General features: G+C 42.7%; 1 protein-coding gene across 3 annotated transcripts in view; it reads left to right on the plus strand.

Annotated features, from left to right (window-relative positions):
- The window catches only part of brd10 (bromodomain containing 10), a 73,454-nt gene that overhangs the window by 37,980 nt on the left and 14,889 nt on the right, over window positions 1–20,585 (plus strand). For 2 of the 3 annotated variants that reach the window (XM_085993703.1, XM_085993720.1), the window contains exons 3-4: window positions 16,957–17,039; window positions 17,731–17,796. In XM_085993703.1, coding sequence (XP_085849829.1) covers window positions 16,957–17,039; window positions 17,731–17,796 — 149 coding nt within the window. The remainder of the gene's footprint in view (window positions 1–16,956; window positions 17,040–17,730; window positions 17,797–20,585) is intronic. The other variant, XM_085993712.1, reaches the window with a different exon arrangement.

The following is a 20,585-nucleotide window of genomic DNA, read 5'->3' on the forward strand; positions in this document are numbered from 1 at the left end:
TGGTGCAATATCCGCTTTCACGAATTGAGGATATTTTCGCCTCGCTATCTGGTGGTAAACGCTTCACCAAAATTGATCTAGCCCAGGCGTACTTACACATGGAGGTAGAAGAAGCTTCGAAACATTACCTTACGATCAACACCCATAAAGGTCTCTATCAATACAACCGGCTGGTGTTTGGAGTAGCCTTGGCTCCGGCTATCTGGCAAAGGGCGATGGATCAGGTCCTGCAAGGAATTCCAGGGACCCAGTGTTATTTGGACGACATCTTGGTCACGGGCGAAAATGACGGTGATCACCTCGCTAACTTGGAGAAGGTGCTCGCCAGATTAAAGGAATATGGGCTACGAGCTAATCGCCACAAGTGCGAGTTTTTCCAGAAACAGATCTCGTATTGCGGCCACGTCATCGATGAAGAGGGGTTACATAAGTCCCCTGACAAGATTGAGGCAGTAGTCAAGGCTCCAGCACCGGAAAATGTGTCACAACTGAGGTCGTTCCTCGGGCTGGTAAACTATTACCACAAGTTCTTACCAAATTTGTCTACGGTACTACACCCGCTGAACACCCTACTGCAAACAGGGGTACCATGGAAGTGGGATGACGAACGTAGACGAGCTTTCCAGAAGTGTAAAGAATTGATCGCATCAAAAGAGGTGTTGGCCCATTTCAACCCAGCACTACCAATTCGTTTGGCATGTGATGCATCACCCTACGGCATTGGGGCGGTGCTGTCGCACAAATTCCCAGACGGGTTGGAGAGGCCAGTAGCCTTTGCGTCTCGGTCACTAACCTCAGCCGAGCGCAACTACGCCCAGATTGACAGGGAGGCCCTCAGCCTAGTATGGGGAGTAAAAAAATTCAACCATTATCTGCATGGGCAGAAGTTCACCTTGCTGACTGACCACCAACCACTTGTCTCCATCATTAATCCTAAGAAGGGCGTGCCAGTAATGACTGCACAGCGGTTACAAAGATGGTCCCTGTTTCTAGGGGCGAACCAATATGAAATAGAATATAAAGGCACGAAACAGCATGGGAACGCTGATGGGCTATCGCGCCTGCCACTGCCTACGGTGGAGGAAGCACCAGCAGTGGACCCTATCGAGATACTTTATTCGTCGATAATTGAACGATTGCCAGTAACAAACGCGGATATAGAGAAGGAGACCCGCAATGATCCGACGCTGTCACGGGTATATGAATTGACGGTGAGAGGATGGCCAACACATGGCGACTCACTGTTGCCAGCATTCTCATCCAGAAGAGAACAGCTGTCAGTATGCCAGGGGACAGTGATGTGTGGATCCAGAGTGGTGATTCCACCCAAGTTAAGGGAGAGAGTGCTAAAGGAGCTACATGAAGGTCATCTGGGGGGAGTGAAAATGAAAAGCCTTGCTAGGGCTTCTGTGGTGGCCGGGAATCGATCAACAAATCGAAGACCTAACTAAGAGCTGCTTAGGATGCCAGAAGGTCCAAAATGCACCACCACATGCCCCTCTACACCCATGGGAGTGGCCCTCCTCTCCATGGCAACGGGTGCACATTGATTTCGCTGGTCCATTCATGGACTCAATGTTCTTAATAGCAGTGGATGCTCATTCAAAGTGGCCTGAGGTGATAAAGATGTCTTCAACCACTACAGAGAAAACGAGTGCAGTCCTACGGACCATGTTTGCCAGAAACGGTTTGCCAGAGCAGATCTGCTCTGATAATGGACCACAGTTTGTGTCCGACGAGTTCCAAAAATTCATGAAAAGGAATGGGGTAAGGCATTACACATCCGCCCCGTATCATCCAGCCACCAATGGATTGGCTGAGAGGTTCATACAAACCTTTAAGAAGGCGATAAAGGCCATGTGCGACGAGGAAATTCCACTACAGCATAAGATGGACAATTTATTAGCCTACCGAAACGCGACACATGCAGTTACCAACCAGACCCCGGCCATGATGTTCTTTAACCGAAGGTTGAGATCTCGTCTGGACTTGCTCAGACCAAATGTGCGAAGAAATGTTGAGGACAAACAATTCCAGCACATCGAGAAGCCCGACAAGGAGCTTCAATGTAGGGCAACCAGTCTTGGCCTGTGACTATCGAACAGAGAAGTGGCAACCCGGAACGATATGTACAAGGCAGGGGCCATTAATGTACACAGTGGATGTCGGGGAGAACATTGTGAGACGCCACGTCGATCAGATCTTAGCGTCACAGGAAGGCGTCAACCCCATGTCTCAAGTACCTGGGGATGAACCCGACATACTTCAGACCCAGTAGCAGTGGAACCCGATGAACTACCCGATTGAAAAGGGGTCAGAATCGCCTCTGCACCAAGAACAAGAACCTCCGGAAAGGCGCTATCCCGAAAGCGTCAGGAAGCCGCCCCAAAGACTGAATCTATAAATGGACTTTTGTTATTGAATGTACAAGTAAAAATGTAATTGTTATTTGAATATTAAGAGGGTATTAATCTAAAAAGGGAGGAATTGTAGTGTATGTGCTTTAAGTCAGAACTACTTTTTACAGCTCCTGTATACTGTAGTACCAGCAGTAACCACACCGGTATATAAGCTGTGCGCATGCCTCTGTACCCCAGTCTAGAAATTACCCTCCTCCAGTAAAGACCTGTTATTTGTTTATGTACAGCATCCGTGTAATTATTTATCCACTGAACCACGGATCTAACAGTTGCAGAGTCCTCGCTCAGAATTGCCTCTAAATGTTAGTACTCATGAATGACACAGTAGTTGTCCCCCTGGTGCTAACTGCCAATGGGCACTGTAATTTTTAGTAAAAGTGTGCCAGTAGCACATAGCTCTGTAAATTGTTCTTGGCTAATTGAAGATTAAAGTGATGTGATCTTGAATATATCAGATAGATGAAGGGTGGGGGGATGTTTTCACCAGTGCCAGTTCTAATATTGAGTGTTTTTTTGTAACTAATCATATATGTTGCTGTTGAATTTTAAAACAAGTTGAGGATGTAGTAACATTGTGAAGTATCCTTCAATCTTTCATATTTATATGGGTGTAAACTAATTGTATTAAGCTAGTAGATCTGCAAACCACAATTATCTGTGATCTAATTTGGCAAAATAGTGAAAGTTGTGTTTCTGTTGTTCTAAATATATCTAGGGTTTAAAAACTACAATACATTGGCTGGTAGCAAGTATTTAAAGAGAATTCCTCTTTTGGCAGTGATGCGTAAAAGGCAGATTTAGTTTAATTTCCTGACTGCTGGTAAGATCAAGGAACCTCCTGACCCTCTTAGGCAGACAGGTTTTTTTTCTGTTCACGCACAACAACTGAAAAAACCCAACAATACTGTAATAAGGCTGCACAAACCTTCTAGTAGCTTTAATGCCACTAATCCAAAAATAAATTACTTAATATAAAATTGTATTTGTTTAACATAGAAACATAGATAGGAGCAGGAGTCGGCCATTCAATGCGATCATGGCTGATCATCCAAATTCAGTACCCTGTCCCTGCTTTCTCCCCATACCCCTTGATCCCTTTAGCCTTAAGAAATATATCCAACTCCTTTTTGAATATATTTAATGAATTGACCTCTACTGCCTTCTGTGGCAGAGAATTCCACAGGTTCACCACTCTCTGGGTGAAGAAATTCCTCCTCATCTCTGTCCTAAATGGCTTACCCCTTATCCTTAAACTTTCAGTGCTGCACACACCATCTTTTCTCCTCAACTGACAACTATTTTCCCATCCTGTTTCCTCTTGTTTTACTACTTTCCATATTTTCCACACACCATAGGAGTATAGCCTAGTTTGATAGATTCTGAAGAAACTGAATATTGGTCCAGATTATGCTGGAAATGGGGCATCTCGCTGCGTGTCCCCATAGATACACTTCTGCCTTCACCCTTCAGCTCAAAAAAAGTTTTACCCTATAAATAGCTGGAAGTGCAAGCTGATACCGGACCTTGGTGAATGACCGGGCCATCGTGTATCTCCTTAACCAATGAGATTTAAGGATTGAGAAAGAAACAGAACAATGGAGAAGAAAATAGTGAATTAGAGTGAAATCAAGTACAGTAAGAGAAATAGAGAAAGATTGGATTGAGAGGAAAAAAGCAGAAAGGAAAAATAAGAATTTTAAAATTGAAAATGTTTAAAATATCTAAGAACAATTTACTACCTGTAGGAATGAGACTCCAGTTTATTATTCCCTTTCTGGGCCAGAGAGGTTGATTGGCATTTCCAGGAAGATAAATCTCCTAATTAAATAGGTACTTAAACTGTTAAGTAACAGCCCTAACTTTCTACGGTGAGTTTAATTGGCAATTAATGTGCAAGTGCAGCAACTTCACGAAACTCACGAAGGTTGAGGGTGGGCTGCTGTTTTCACAAGGTTAACAGCGGAGTAGTGCAAATTGTCCAGCAACTTGTGCCGATTCACAATTCACGGGGTATCTGTTGCTCGCCGCAAGTTGCTGGATGATTTACACATTAACGGCGAGTACCATTAAACTTGCCATTATTTTGACAGCACAATCTGGGCCATTAAATTGTCATAGATAAACTATGTTGCACATGATGTCCTGTTCCTGTGTTGTTTAAAGCCCCAGGACCTGCCAGTTTTTCCCCAGTTAAGCTCTTTGCCTCAAACTTTGGTGACCAGTGGTCTGACACGAAGAAGAAAATCTCAGCTTCATTACAGGTCATATAATACCCATTATCAAAGATTTATTTTATTTAATCCAGCTTTATTTAATCTGTCTTCTCTGGGGTTTTTTTAAGATTTGCTAAGTCTGTGGTACAAGACCACATGGTGAACCTCTATAAAATATCCTGCTAGGCTGGCCTTTTCAGGAACCAACATCTAAAGGAAAATAAACCAAATCTCTAGGTTGTATAATAGTACTGGAAACCATTCTTCGAGCAGGGCTATCCAAGCTTTCGTGTTCACTGGCTGCGTAGATGTGCACTATGGAGCCTCGGGCTACATACAAAGTTCAAATGAACGTTCTCATTAATTTGCATATATGGTAAGTTGCTGATCCTAGCAGATCTTAGTGTTCTGATTAGGATTTATCCACCAGTGAACACCCCTTTCCAAACTTCTACACCTACAAAATTCAAAAATGACAGACCAACAAATAAGAAACAGCACAATTCGGATCAAGGATCAGAATGCCCTGTCATGGGGCCCTTGAACACCCCTGTAATATAAGGAAGTAAATAAAGCAGGCAGCAACAAATCAGTATTTCGCACTCGGCACAGTGTGCTGTACTGTAATCAAAGGCTGCACCCTTCGAGACTAATGCATGCGCTGCATTTTCTGTATCAGATTAATATATTTCAATTCAATTCAATTTTATTTGCCATATGTACTGTAACTAGTACTAGTACAAGTACAATGGAATGCTTACTCCCCGTAGGGACACGTTTTGGGTCTGCTTGTCTGCAACAACACTTGCCAAAGGCTTTAAATACTGTGCAAATTGCAACCACTGATTCGCGCAACTATATAAAATATTTGTTGCCTAATAATGATTCCACAACCTGGCAAAATGTGTCGCATTCATGAAATATACCAGTAAAGCAATGTGTTTCAAATGTTCTTCTGTGCAGCTGATCGTCTGCTCTCTTGACACGTTCACAGGGACTCCCTGTCCCAATTTCTGAAAGGTGGTATCAGATACTCTTTTTCTCTTACTACAATAAAAATTATATCCGACTAAGTCAACAAATACAGAAATCCATTGAATGGAGCCCTTGGGGGGTCCAATGGACCCAGTTTGAAATCATGTGACAAAAAAAATGGCTGCAGTGTTTCCTTTATTCTTCAAAGCAAAATGGATGCCCTGTCTATAGCATGCTGCTTTTCTCTGTTTAGCATGTATGTATTCCTGTGTTGCAGCGTCCCCAGGTTGGCACCTCATTTTTAGGTATGCCTGGTGCTGCTCCTGTGCACTCCTCATTGAACCAGCGTTGGTGCCCTGGTTTGATGGTAGAATGAGGGATATGCCGGGCCGTGAGGTTACAGATTGTGGTGGAATACAATTCTGCTGCTGCTGATGGCCCACAGTGCCTCATGATACCCAGTTTTGAGCTGCTAGATCTGTTCTGAATCGATCCCATTTAGCACGATGGTAGTGCCACACAACACGATGGAGGTGTTCTCTGTGTGAAGACAGGATTTTGACTCCACAATGACTGCGGTGGTCACTGCTACCAATGCTGTCATGGACAGATGCATCTGCGACAGGTAGATTGGGGAGGACGAGTTCAAGTAGGGGTTTTTCCCTCGTGTTGGTTCTCTCACCACCTGCAGCAGTCCTAGTCTGGCAGCTATGTCCTTCAAGACTCGGTCAGTAGTGGTGTTACCAAGCATTCAGTGCCCTTGCTTCCCTGAGTGCTTCAGGTGGTAATCAGCAGGAGGTTTCCTTATCCATGATACTTCATGGAGTCCGGAGTCACTTGAGGCCACTCCCTCCCGACTGTATACCACTGCTGCCACCTCTGGTGGGTCTGCCCTGCCGGTGTGATGGTGATGGAGGAGTCTAGTCTGTGGGACAGCTCTCCCAATTTTGGCACAAGTCCCCAGACTTTGCGGGTTTGACTGGGCTGGGTAAGCCGTTGCCGAGGTCGGGTGGTCCGTCCAGTTTTATTCTTGTTTTTCGCAGCTTACTCGGCCATTTCAGAGGGCAGTTAAGAGTCAAAACTTTTTGTAACGGACAGCTTTTCCAGAATGCTGTTGTCAGCATGTCCAAAAATCAGCCCAAATCTTCTATGATTCTAAAGCCCCTCGTGAAGTTGGTACCTTTGTTGTCATAAAGATAGTTTTATATTTTGCATAGTTCTAACCTTCTAGTAGACAAACCTACTGTTTGATGGCTATATGTTTACCTTTTCTGTACATGTAAGGAGACCCATTATGGAACTTCCACCCGCTGATACCAAATCAGTGGAATAATAAGCTAATGGTAGTTAGTGTGAGCAAAGGGCACGGAATGCAGGACGTGATGTAATGGCCTTTCAACTGAAGGATAAAAAAGAGACATTGTAATGAAAGTTGGTAAGACCCTGGGACTTAACACCCTGCTTAGTAACTGTAACGTGAGGTCTTCTCCATCCCTCTCATCATCGTGTTTTTTTTTTTTGAGAGTATCATTTCCTCTCATTAATAAATCTATAAGTGAAGGATTCTGCGCCTTGAACTGTCCTTCCTCGCACAGAGACGGCAGCTCCAAGTTTGCCCCTCTAGCACACACAGCAGTGAGAGCCATGGCTTTTGATGTATTACTCCTCAGATTGGCATGATGGTATTTATGTTGCTGTCATGAGAGGTGCAGCAGAAACTATAATAACTACCCTTTAACAGGAAATATATTTTTGGGAGATGGGTAGAAAACTGCTGTAATTTCCCAAGTATAGCAAACCATGCGTGCTATGATGGCAAACTGAAAAGCAGAATCGCTTTTAAGGGTTGTTTACGCCCACCTGACACTTATGGCAAAACCCAGCTCAATTGCAACCTTTTTGTGGCACCGCTTGTAGTTTTTGAAGGAAAAAATCAAGAAATGGTTGGCTTGCAAAACAGTTGCTTCTGTGGTAAGATGATGTAATGTGATCTCAATAAGGTACTGTACAAGAAATGATTCATATCACACTTTTTCTGCTGTGGGCCACAGGGGTTGTTAAGGGAGGCATTATATGCATTAAATCATAGAAAATTCAGCATAGGCCATTCAGACCACTTCTTTCCTCTGTTCCCAGACCCTTTAATATTTTTCTTTTGTGTTTATCTAATTCCCTCTTAATATCTAGATTAATACAGATTCAACAGCCATTTGTTGTGAGACATTCCATATTATTATAACAATACTTTGACGAATTCATCTCCAAGTTTATATCCCCTTGTTGATAATTGCAGACCAATGGAGATAATCTTTCACTAGTTATACTGTGTATTAATGGCTGGAGTTTGTCATTTGTATGCTCACCAGCCTGAAATTTCCCCTCCCCCACCATCTTAATGCACTGAAAAATCATGAATTGGTGAGTACAGAAGTAGAAAACCTAGGCCAGCATGTTGGATGTATTAGAGGTGAAGCAGGTTTGTGTGGGACCAAGGACCAGCCATTGTCTGTGCCATAATCCATCACAAATGTTCCAACTGAAAGGATAATTACTAGTCCTAGCCTTTTTCGGGCTACCCCAGATCAGGCGTATTCCCCAGACGTTCACCTTCAACTAAAGTTAGAGATAGCCAAATTCTATAAGACGCTTAAATGGGTCTAAAGTTCCAGACTATCTCTCCCTAAAGGAAAGGAACGACGTAAAGATGTTACCATCCTACAGATAGCACTTTTAATAAGTTTAACTAGACTGTAACCTTCCGGATATTATAAGGGTCCGGAAAACCCCCCCCAGAATTCTGCAACTCCTCGCCAAAGAGTGTACAGAAATTGAGTTTGCGAGTTTGATACAGAAATACTACTTGAGACAATTCTAAAAATATATAGATTTATTTAAGAGCCGACATACAGTTAATAGCTGTTGAGTCAATCGCAACTTTAACAGTTCAAAATACAAATAGCTTACATTTCTTATTCTCAGAGATCCTTATTCTCAAATCTTAACTTCGTACATTTTTATATTTCTATTATTCTTAATCCAGAATATCCACCAAAATCAAATGAGTACCTTTTTTGATCCCCGAGACTCAAAGAATTAAAAACTTGCAGAGCGTGCCTCAAGTTGAGAGTCGCTTGCCCTTTCCAGCGACTTCTAGCTTTCCATCTGAAAAGCTCTATTTTTATACCTTTTTTAGTGGTTTATCGTTTGAAGTTTTCTGCTGATGTAAGCTAATTATCTCTAGTCATTCTCTATTGAATTATTTTCTATTCTTACCGTCATTTCAACTGTTAGCTTGCAGACTTCTGTGTTGTTCAGGTGTTTCAAAACGTATCATAAAATGGCTACAACAGATTTATCTCTGATGTCATTTTTATCGAAGGTCTTCCATTCAATTCTTAATATTGGCTTAACTGGTTATAATCAGATGCCATGTCTGCTAACTATTCCATTTTCGATACAAAAACCATGTGATTGCTTGGTGTCATCTATTGAAGTCATATTTTCAAAGTGTTCTGTTTGTACCTTTTACAACATGTAAAAAAACACTTCAACTAGGGTGTTTGTTGCATTTCTTAGCTACTTCAATTGGTTGCATATATAATCGTGTTTCCTGTTTCATTTGATACTTTTACAAAGGCACATGGTTTTTTAATATTCTGTGTTCCTGTTCGAAGTGGTAGTTTTTAACACTTTACTTGAGCATTGCTATTGTGTTGGTTCCAAACTGCAGACATTCTGGAAGCAAGCCTTTGCTTTTTCAATAGGGCCTTTGTCTCAGTATTAACCATCAATTCCCATTTCAAAAGCTTGTATGGTGTTTTACAGCTTTTGTGTTAACACTTCATCTTATCTCAAAAGCCTGTGTTCTGTTTGCAGCCTGTGTTGTTGAGGCTTTCCAGACTTTTAAACCCAGTATGTCATGTATTAATATCAGAAATCTGTTCATATGATGGTGTATCTTTTGGAATATGGCTATTTCCTTTACAGGATGTATTCGAGGTGAAGCAGGTTTGCTGGTGTTACTGTATGGTGTTTGTGTGGGACCAAGAACCATCCACTGTTTGTGCCATAATCCATCACAAATGTTGTGATAATTTAAAATTAGTGGGCTTGCTGAATAGATAAATACCCGATGTATGATCACTGAGCCATACAAACCGAATGGGCCCAGTTTTGATTCCTGACTTGTGTTGAGTGAGCTGTTCCTGCAAAGGTGGCCGTAGGGTGCTGCAGACGGTCTCTGTGTTAGAAACACAGAAGATAGGAGCAGGAGTAGGCCATTCGGCCCCTCGAGCCTGTTCCGCCATTTAACGAGATCATGGCTGATCATCCAAATTCAGTACCCTGTCCCTGCTTTCTCCCCATATCCCTTGATCCCTTTAGCCTTAAGAAATATATCCAACTCCTTCTTGAATAAATTTAATAAGTTGGCTTCAACTGCCTTCTGTAGTAGAGAATTCCACAGGTTCACCACTCTCTAGGTGAAGCAATTCCTCCTCATCTCAGTCCTAAATGGCTTACCCCTTATCCTTAGACTGTGACCTCTGGTTCTGGACTCCCCCACCTTCAGGAACATCCTTCCTGCATCTAGTCTGTCTAGTCCTGTTAGAATTTTATAAGTTTCAATGAGATCCCCTCTCATTCTTCTAAACGCAAGCGAATATAAGCCTAATCAACTCGATCTCTTTTCATACGTCATTCCTGCCATCCCAGGTATCAGTCTGGTGAATCTTCGCTGCACTCCCTCCATGGCAAGAACATCCTTCCTCGGATAAGAACATAAGAAATGGGAGCAGGAGTAGGCCAATCGGCCCCTCGAGCCTGCTCCACCATTCAATAAGATCATGGCTGATCTGATCCTAACCTCAAGTCTTCTATCACTCTCCATCCCACCCGAACCCATGTGATCTCCCGGGAGAGGCGAAAAACCAGATTAAAAAACCCAATGGCCAATTTGGGAGAAAAAATCTGGGAAATTCCTCTCCGACCCATCTAGGCGATCAAAACTCTTCCAGGAGATCACTCTGTCCCTATATTTTCTACAGTACTTACCTTCTGCAAAGGCGATCTCCACCCCAGCCAGGAACAGGAATAAAACCATCTCCTGAAATCTAACACAGAATTAGAACACAAGAAGTAGGAGCAGAACCAGGCTACACGGCCCCTGGGCCCGCTCCACTACCCACAGGGCCATGACCATTCCGAACCTAGACTCATGTCCAATTTCCTGCCCGCTCCCCGTAACCCTTAATTCCCTTTACTTCTAGGAAACCATCTATTTCTGTTTTAAATGTATTTAATGATGTAGCTTCCACAGCTTTCTGGGGCAGCAAATTCCACAAACCTACCACCCTCCTGAGTGAAGAAGTTTCTCCTCATCTCAGTTTTGAAAGAACAGCCCCTTATTTTAAGATTATGCCCCCTAGTTCTAGTTTCACCCATCATTGGGAACATCCTCACCGCATCCACCCGATCAAGCCCCTTCACAATCTTATATGTTTCAATAAGATCGCCTCTCATTCTTCTGAACTCCAATGAGTAGAGTCCTCATATGACCACCCCCTCATCCCCGGGATTAACCAAGTGAACCTTCTTTGTACTGACTCGAGAGCAAGTATGTCTTTTCTGAAGTATGGACACCAAAACTGTATGCAGTATTCCAGGTGCGGTCTCACCAATACCTTGTATAACTGCAGCAATACCTCCCTGTTTTTATATTCTATCCCCCTAGCAATAAAAGCCAACATTCCATTGGCCTTGATCACTTGCTGCACCTGCATACTAACTTTTTGAGTTTCGTGAACCAGGACCCCCAGATCCCTTTGTACTACAGTACTTTCCAGTTTCTTGCCATTAAGATAATAACTTGCTCTATTATTTTTCCTGCCAAAGTGCATAACCTCACACTTTCCAGTATTGTATTCCATCTGCCAAATCTCTGCCCACTTACTTAGCCTGTCTATGTCACTTTGCAGGTTTTTTATGTCCTCCTCACTCACTACTTTCCCTCCCATCTTTGTATCATCTGCAAACTTTGATATGTTACACTCGGTCCCCTCCTCCAAATTGTTAATATAGATTGTAAAGAGTTGGGGACCCAGCACTGACCCCTGCGGAACACCACTAGTTACTGATTGCCAGTCTGAGAATGAACCATTTATCCTAACTCTCTGCTTTCTGTTAGAGAGCCAATTCTCCACCCACGCCAGAATATTACCCCCAATCCCGTGATTTTTTATCTTGAGCAATAATCTTTTGTGTGGCGCCTTGTCAAATGCCTTTTGGAAGTCTAAATACACTACGTCCACTGGTTCTCCTTTATCCACCCTGTATGTTACTTTCTCAAAGAACTCAAGCAAATTTGTCAAACATGACTTCCCCTTCATGAAACCATGCTGAGTTTGTCCTATTAAATTATGTTTATCCAAATGTCCCATTACTGTCTCCTTAATAATGGACTCTAACATTTTACCAACCACAGATGTTAGGCTAACAGGTCTATAGTTTCCAGCCTTCTGCCTACTACCCTTTTTAAATAAGGGTGTTACATTAGCAGTTTTCCAATCTGCCGGGACCTTTGCTGAGTCCAGGGAGTTTTGGAAAATTATTACCAATGCATCCACAATCCCTACCGCCACTTCCCTCAAGACCCTAGGATGTAAGCCATCAGGTCCAGGGGATTTATCCGGCTTAAGTCCCATTATTTTACCAAGTACCACTTCCTTAGTGATTTTAATCGTATTTAGCTCCTCTCCCCCTAGAGCCCCCTGTTTGTCCAGTGTTGGGATATTCTTAGTGTCCTCTACCGTAAAGACTGATACAAAATATTTGTTCAGCGTTTTTGCCATCTCCATGTTTCCCACCATTAATTTCCCAGTCTCATCCTCTAAGGGACCAACATTTACTTTAGCCACCCTTTTTTCTTTTTATATAACTATAGAAACTTTTGCTATCCGTTTTTATATTTTTTGCTAATTTACTTTCATAATCTATCTTCCCTTTCTTAATCAATCTTGTAGTTATTTTTTACTGTCTTTTAAAGATCTCCCAATCTTCTATCCTCCCACTAGATTTGGCTACCTTATATGCGCTTGTTTTTAGTCGGATACTATCCTTAATTGCTTTACTTAGCCACGGATGGCTATCTTTTCTTTTACACCCTTTTTTCCTCAGTGGAAGATACATTTTTTGGAAGTTGTAAAATAACTCCTTAAATGTACACCACTGATCATGTACCGTCTTACCCTTTAATCTATTTTCCCAGTCCACTCTAATCAATTCCGCTCTCATACCTTCATAGTCTCCTTTATTCAAGCTCAGCACGCTTGTTTGAGATCCAACCTTCTCACCCTCTACTTGAATATGGAATTCAACCATGTTATGGTCACTCATTCCAAGGGGATCCTTTACTAGGACATTTTTAATTAATCCTGTCTCATTACACAGGACCAAATCTAAGGTTGCTTGCCCCCTGGTCGGTTCAGTTACATACTGCTCAAGAAACCCATCCCTAATACACTCAATGAACTCATCCTCAAGGCTGCTCTGCCCAATTTGTTTTGTCCAGTTAATATAGTTAAAATCCCCCATAATTATAGCTGTTCCCTTATTACAAGCCTCAACTATTTCCTGATTAATACTCCGTCCAACAGAGTTGCAACTGTTCGGAGGCCTATAGACTACGCCCACTAATGTTTTTTTCCCCTTATTATTCCTTATCTCTACCCAAACTGTTTCACTAACTAATCCTGCTCCTTTGACCCAATATCATTTCTCTGTATTATAGTGATTCCTTCCTTTATTAACATAGCCACCCCACCTCCCCTCCCTTCCTGCCTGTCCAATAACCTGGTATGTTTAATTCCCTGTCATGGTCACCCTGCAGCCATGTTTCTGTAATGGCCACAAGATCATACCCATATGTAGTTATTTGTGCCGTTAACTCATTCATTTTGTTATGAATGCTACGTGCATTCAGATAAAGAACTTTGAAATATGTTTTGTGACACTTAGTTCCTGTTTTTTCCCCTTTTACTACTTTACCTTTTACTCCATACCTTCTGTCCCTTCCTGACATGTTTTGTTTTTTAATTTCCCCACTGCTACCTAAGTCTATGACCTTCTCCGTTGTCATTTCTGTTATTTGCTCTCTAGAAACCTCCCCCCCACTAATTAGTTTAAAGCCCTCTCTACAGCCCTAGTTATATGATCCGCCAGGACTCTAGTCCCAGCACTGGCCAAGTGGAGTCCGTCCCAACGGAACAGCTCCCTCCTGTCCCAGTACTGGTGCCAGTGTCCCAAGAAGCAAAACCCATTTCTCCCACACCAGTCTTTGAGCCACGCATTTAACTCTAATTTTATTTATCCTAGCCAAATTCGCTCGTGGCTCAGGTAATAACCCAGAGATTATTACCCTTGAGGTTCTGTTTTTTAATTTGACCCCTAGCTGCTCATACTCCTTCAACAGAACCTTCTTCCTTGTCCTATCTACGTCGTTTGTACCAACATGGACCACGACAACTGGATCCTCCCCCTCCCACTGCAAGTTTCTTTCCAGCCCAGAAGAGATGTCCTTAACCCTGGCACCGGGCAGGCAACACAGCCTTCGGGACTCCCGCTCTTGACTGCAGAGAACCCTATCTATCCCCCTAATGATACTATCCCCTACCACTACAACATTTCTTTTTACTCCCTCCACTTGAATGGCCCCCTGTATCACGGTGCTGTGGCCAGGTTGCTCATCCTCCCTGCAGTCCCCGCTCCCGCCCTCACAGGGAGTAAGAACCTCAATCCTGCTTGATAAGAGCAAGGGCTGCGGCTCCTTCAACACTACATCCTGGATCCCTGTACCTTCCTCACTCGTCGTCACACCGTCCTGTCCCTGACCACGGACTACATCTGCAGTAATTAATTTCATAGGTGTGACCACCTCCTGCAACACAGAGTCCAGGAACTTCTCCCCCTCCCTGATGTGTCGCAATGTCTGAAGCTCGGTCTCAAGCTCTTTAACATGGAGCTTGAGTTCCTCTAGCAGCAAACACTTATCGCAAATGTAATCACCATGAGCCTCAATGGGGTCCACCAGCTCCCACATTTCGCAACAGTGACACATCACCTGTTCACCCATATCTGTGTAATTAATTACATTTCTTATTATTAGTTATGAAGACCCTCTGCCCCGATATAGATGATATTACACCACTATTTAATAGGACTTACCAACTTAAAGGTATAGAAGAGAAGGAAGAGAACCTACCAACCAGCTGATCACCAACCTCCCTCGTGGAAGCTGTCTGGGAGACCTGTCCGGTTGAATTGTCTCACAGCTCCACATCTGCAGTGTTGGATTAGCCTGAGAGAGGGAAGCAAAACAGAGCAACAAGCACCCCCTCACCTCCCACTTGCCCGAACTCTGCCACTTACCAAACTCTACTTACACTCAAAGCGACCGCACTCAGCGCTACCGCACAAAGCCCGCCCCTTTTTATACCCGGATTCTACTTCCGGTTTCAACTCCCCAACAGCTTAATTTACTCCATAAAAAAAATTAAACTTACTTCAAATAATTCACTTTTTTACTCACTAAAATTCAGTAAATGCACTTAAAAGACTTTTTCAGTCACTTACCAAAGTCTGCTTAAACTCAAGGCGACCAAAACTGTACACACTACTCAAGGTGTGGTTTCACCAAGGCCCTGTACAACTGCAGCAAGACATCCTTGCTCCTGTACTGGAATCCTATCGCTATGAAGGCCAACATACCATTTACCACCTGCATGCTTACCTTCAGCGACTGGTGCACAAGGACACCCAGGTCTCGTTGCACTTCCCCTTTTCCCAATCTATTGCCGTTCAGATAATCTGTCTTCCTGTTTTTGCCACCAAAGTGGATAACCTCTATTTATCCACATTATACTACATCTGCCATGCATCTGTCCAATCACCCAACCTGTCCAAATCATACTGGAGTTTCTCTGCATTCTCACACCCACCCAGCTTTGTGTCATCTGCAAACTTGGAGATATTACATCTAGTTCCCTCGTCTAGATCATTAATATATATTGTGAATAGCTGGGGTCCTAGCACCGATCCCTGCGGTACCCCACTAGTCACTGCCCGCCACTGGGAAAAAGACCCGTTTATTCCAACTCTTTGCTTCCTGTCTGCCAGCCAGTTCTCTATCCAAGTCAGTACCTTGCCCCCAATCCCATGTGCTTTAACTTTACACGCTAATCTCTTATGCGAGACCTTATCGAAAGCCTTCTGAAAGTCCAAATACACCACATCCACTGGTTCTCCCTCATCTATTCTACCAGTTACATCCTCAAAAAATTCCAGTAGATTAGTCAAGCATGATTTACCTTTTGTAAATCCATGTTGACTTTGTCTGATCCTATCACTGTTTTCCAAGTGCTCTGCTATTACATCTTTTATAATGGACTCTAGCATTTTCCCCACTACCGATGTCAGGCTTACCGGTCTGTAATTCCCCGTTTTCTCTCTACCACCTTTTTTAAATAGTGGGGTTACATTAGCTACCCTCCAATCCATGGGAACTGTTCCATAGTCTATAGAATTTTGGAAGATGACCAGCAATGCATCTACTATTTCTAGGGCCACTTCCTTAAGTACCCTAGGATGTAGATTTCTGGTCTAAAGCTAGAAAAAAATCAGCCATGGTTTCTGTTACTAGGTGACCACTACCTGATGGCATACTTATGCGATGCACCTGTTCCCCACAGTCAGACAGCCTGTCAACACTCAGTGTCTAGGCTCAAATAAAAGAATAGTCACTTAGGCGAGGCACCGGACGACTGCTGGTGGCTGAAGAGATGGTGAAAACAATTGAAGGAAAGGGGTATTTATGTTAGAATATCACTGAGTAGAATTGAAGTAGGATAATTGCAGGCAGTAAATTGCAACCCGGTAAATCACAATGGTCTGTTCATCAAGTATTTTTTTTAGCATTTCTCTAATATCTGGGGATGACTTATTACGGTAAACATTTCTTCTTATTATAGTGACATGATGTGAGATAATATATTTGCCTTGAGTTCCTGTTCGCAGTTTTGTTTTCAGCATTAGATTTCCAGAAAATACATATATCTGTATAATTCAGCAAGATAAATGCTACAACCTTGTTTTCTGCCCTCCTTTATTCCTTACACAGCATTGGTCCTGGTATAATATAATGTCTATAAATTAGTTGTCTTAGTTGATGGAACTTAACTCCTCATTAAGTTTGCAAGAACAATTTTTAACTTGACATGTAAGCTTCAGTATAGTTGATGCTTGATATTCCTAAGAACTCTAGTTACTTAAATGTGCTTATCTCATGAATATTCCAGCAAAGAAACCAGATGCTGAAAAGACTGATGAGAAGAAGAAGAAATTGATACCACCACCATTGCCTACAATGCCACAGTTTCAGGTGGGTTTACTAACAAGTTAACAACGTTTTAGCAAACAACTTTGATAAACTTCTCAACATGAAGTTAATAATATCAGAAACCCTAGCTATATTAGTTAGGGTGGGTAATTCTGTGCATTTTATAGCAATGGATTTAATTTAATGCAGATTTCTTCAAAACCGGTGCTGTTATACAGATTGTTGAGCAATATTATCTGCCATTTGGCATTATACCATAGATTGTTTCCACATTACACTGGGTTGTTTTAAGCATAGTGTATCATCCCTACCTATTTGTTGTTCCAGTATGTTGTGTACTGCCATCACCTGTAGAAGCTATTGTACCGGAGTGTGCTGGCTGTATACAGATTGTGTTTACCTCTGGTTAGGGAGCCAGCGTCTTGCTCTTGATTTCACATGTTATAATTTCGCATGAATTTGGTATACCAAGTCTTGTTTATGCTTTTCGTCCCATAGGGACTTGAGTCTGGAGTTCTACAAGTTCATTAAAAGTCACATTGAACCTTTTGGCTTCCAGCAATCTCTGAATGTTTGTTTCCTTGGAAAGTAGTCCAAGCTACTAACGCAATGTGAAAATTAGAGAATTTGTCGCCTTTACCCCATTAGACACCTAAGATGGGGATGTCTTTTATCCATTTGAAATTCATCCTAAGATAATCAGACAGTTGTGTGTTAATATTTGTGACTGCAGGGCATGAAAAGTCTAGGTGCTGGTCAAAGGAGACAGATGTTTGAGGGGAGGGAAAGCACTCAAAATGTGAGTGGTTTGACAATCTCATTTTACTGTTCATCTTTTTAGAAGAAAAAGCTTAAAAGATCTCCTATTTGAATCTCTTATTTATATTCTGCTTTTTGATGGGTGGAAGGTGCTAGTTTGTAACCGTGCTATTGCAAAAGCAATGCCACAAGTTAGCACACTTTGCACTACCTCCCGCCCCCCAATGTCTGTGGAAGGGATTAAATGCTTAGGACCCCTTTGCTGCACCCTTCAGGCTAACCAAGGAGTGAAGGTGTTCGGTTGTTGACTGGACTCTTCAGCTACAGAGGGTCACAAAATAGTGGCCCGTATTTTCCAATCCAATGGGCGCAGGCCTGCGATCTGGAAAAATCTGTGCCTTACCCAAGGGCTCCCGGGACACGCACACGCTTCTGCTCCTGGGCCTCACCAAACTTGAAGTGCGCAGGGCCCACGTATGCCAGGGGCGCATGTAGTTCACAGCGTCCCTGGGATCACCTGGGCCATGGGGAGCCAATCACAGAAGGGAATCTCCCTTCATACACTTGACAGGAAGACCTGTCAAATATGTGAATGGAGATCAATGAAAAAACATAGTAAAACTTTAAATACATTTTTTTTTAAAAAGCACATTTTTAAAATGACTTGAAATTGCAATAAATTTAAACATTTTATTTTTTGAAAAAAATAGTTTTTTACAGGGCTAAAAATAAACTTACCTATTTTTAAAGTATTTTTAAATGATAAATCAGTGAGAATTTTTAAAAACTTTTTTCAACTCTTATCCTGGTAAAAGCAGGCCTTCCACCTGCTTTTACCAGGCGTAAGAATTATAAGGGTGTCTCCAAAAAGTGGAACTATCTGCCCGCAGAGGCCCTTTTCTCGGGCAGCCGGAGGATCTGTCAAAACCATTCTTGACAGATCGGATATGCTGGTTTTCGGCGCATGCGCTGTGCATGCCTGAAACCGGCATTTCCGATGTCCCTACGAGTGGGTACACAGCTCGAACACACCCGTAGGGATAGGAATATCTGGGCCAGTGTGTTTTAACACAGCACTCTCTTTTCTCCTTCCTTTTCACTTTTCACTCTTATAGCTTGTGCTCCCATTATCTTTAATCGGAGCTGGGATTTTGGATTGGCCAGAGAGCCAATCTGGAGCTGCTCAATGGCAAAAACTCACATATTGTCTGACCTATATAGTCATAAGCAGCTAATGGTGACTTATGTCTGGGTTGGGCAGTTCTGGATCATTCTCCCATGCTGTTCTGAACTGCGGGCTCCCATTAAAATCAGTCGGGCAGGCTTCCCTGGTGGCTCATCTGATTAAGGCACTGCATAGTCAATCCATCCAGATTAGGAAGGTACTTGCCTCAAACCCCAGTTGGTACTCAATTCGCTGATCTCAGCTAGGCTATGTATAGGGGTGATATTGGCTTCAGCAGCCCTGGATTAGTTGAGAGAAGATTGGCCAAGGTTCCTGCTCCTGATCCCTACTCATCGACACCAGCTGCAAGTATGCATTTGTGGCTGTCTGCCAATCTCACTTACAATTGAATTGTTTGTCAGCACTCACTAGCTAGACTCGACACTTGAAGATACCCATTTGGATGAGGTACCTTCAGAATGACCAGTATCTTTGGAACATTATCTCAGCAAGGAGTCAGTGCCTTTCGAAAAGGAAAAGGAGGGAAGAAAATTGACAGAAGAAGAATAGGGAAAAAGCCAACACGCACAAATCTATGGGGTCAATTTTCAGTGTCCCTACTTTCATTTTGTCGGTTGCACCTATGTATGTCGATGAACTCAGTACAGGAAACTTCGCGATATCCGGCACCGGTGGGACCGAGCTGGTGCCGTTAGATCAAAACTTCCGGATAGACCAGCGCTAATGTTGAAGGATACGGAGGTTTTCATCTCAGTATCTGACAACAAACACTCTTGCTTAGCAACAGCTTGTAAACACTCGGCTCGTACCTTGGAAGCGTCTCTGAAGCTGTTGCTAAGCTACAGAAACGCTTTCCACAGCCTGACTGTTTAAAAAAAAATGCTAGGGGAAGAAAAAAAAACCTCCTAACAAAACGGCTGCTGATTTCTGCCGTTAGATCGAGGTTTCCGGACATACAACCTCCGGATAAACCAAAGTTTCCTGTACATGAGGCTTCATGCCCTTCAATCTATGTGGTTTACAGCTATTTATACTATAAGTATCTTGCCTTTTTATTTCTGGTTATATCTAATTATCTTGCTTGCAAATAAATCTTAGTTTTAGTCTGAACATAACTGTCTGACTATGATATTTTCAGCCTTTCAGTGTGGACAGGACAGCATGGTGGGTAGCCCAAGTGGTCTATATTGTGTAATCCCATGGTAAAAGGGTAATTCTTAATCCATCAACATGCTATCCCATTCATGCCACCCGTAAGGATACAAACTTTAGTTCATGGGAGATGTGGGTGTGCTTATAGAAACTGATTTTTTGTTGTGAACACGAGTTTAATGTGTTGGGAGAAAGCCTGGAATCTGCCAGCCCTACACTCATAAGGTGACAACCCATTTTTCTGTATTAAATCACCTCTATCCTACTGCGTCTGAATTGCAGCTAATTTTTCCCTCCTTTCTGTCAATTTGCTGCTCCACTCGGAGTCATTGATTTCTTACTGAGGTATGGTTCTTCAGGAGGGGTAGCTGGGTGCCCCTCTGTTCCTCACCCAAGTGACCATTCATGCATGAGCCTTGGTGCTGAGCATTGATAGGCTATATGAGCACTATGGGTACCTAGCCTGATCCTGTCCTCCTTACCCATCCAGA

Source organism: Somniosus microcephalus, chromosome 1 (assembly GCF_052327205.1).
Source record: "Somniosus microcephalus isolate GS21.2 chromosome 1, FLI_Smic_1.0, whole genome shotgun sequence".
In the NCBI taxonomy this organism is placed as follows: domain Eukaryota; kingdom Metazoa; phylum Chordata; class Chondrichthyes; order Squaliformes; family Somniosidae; genus Somniosus; species Somniosus microcephalus.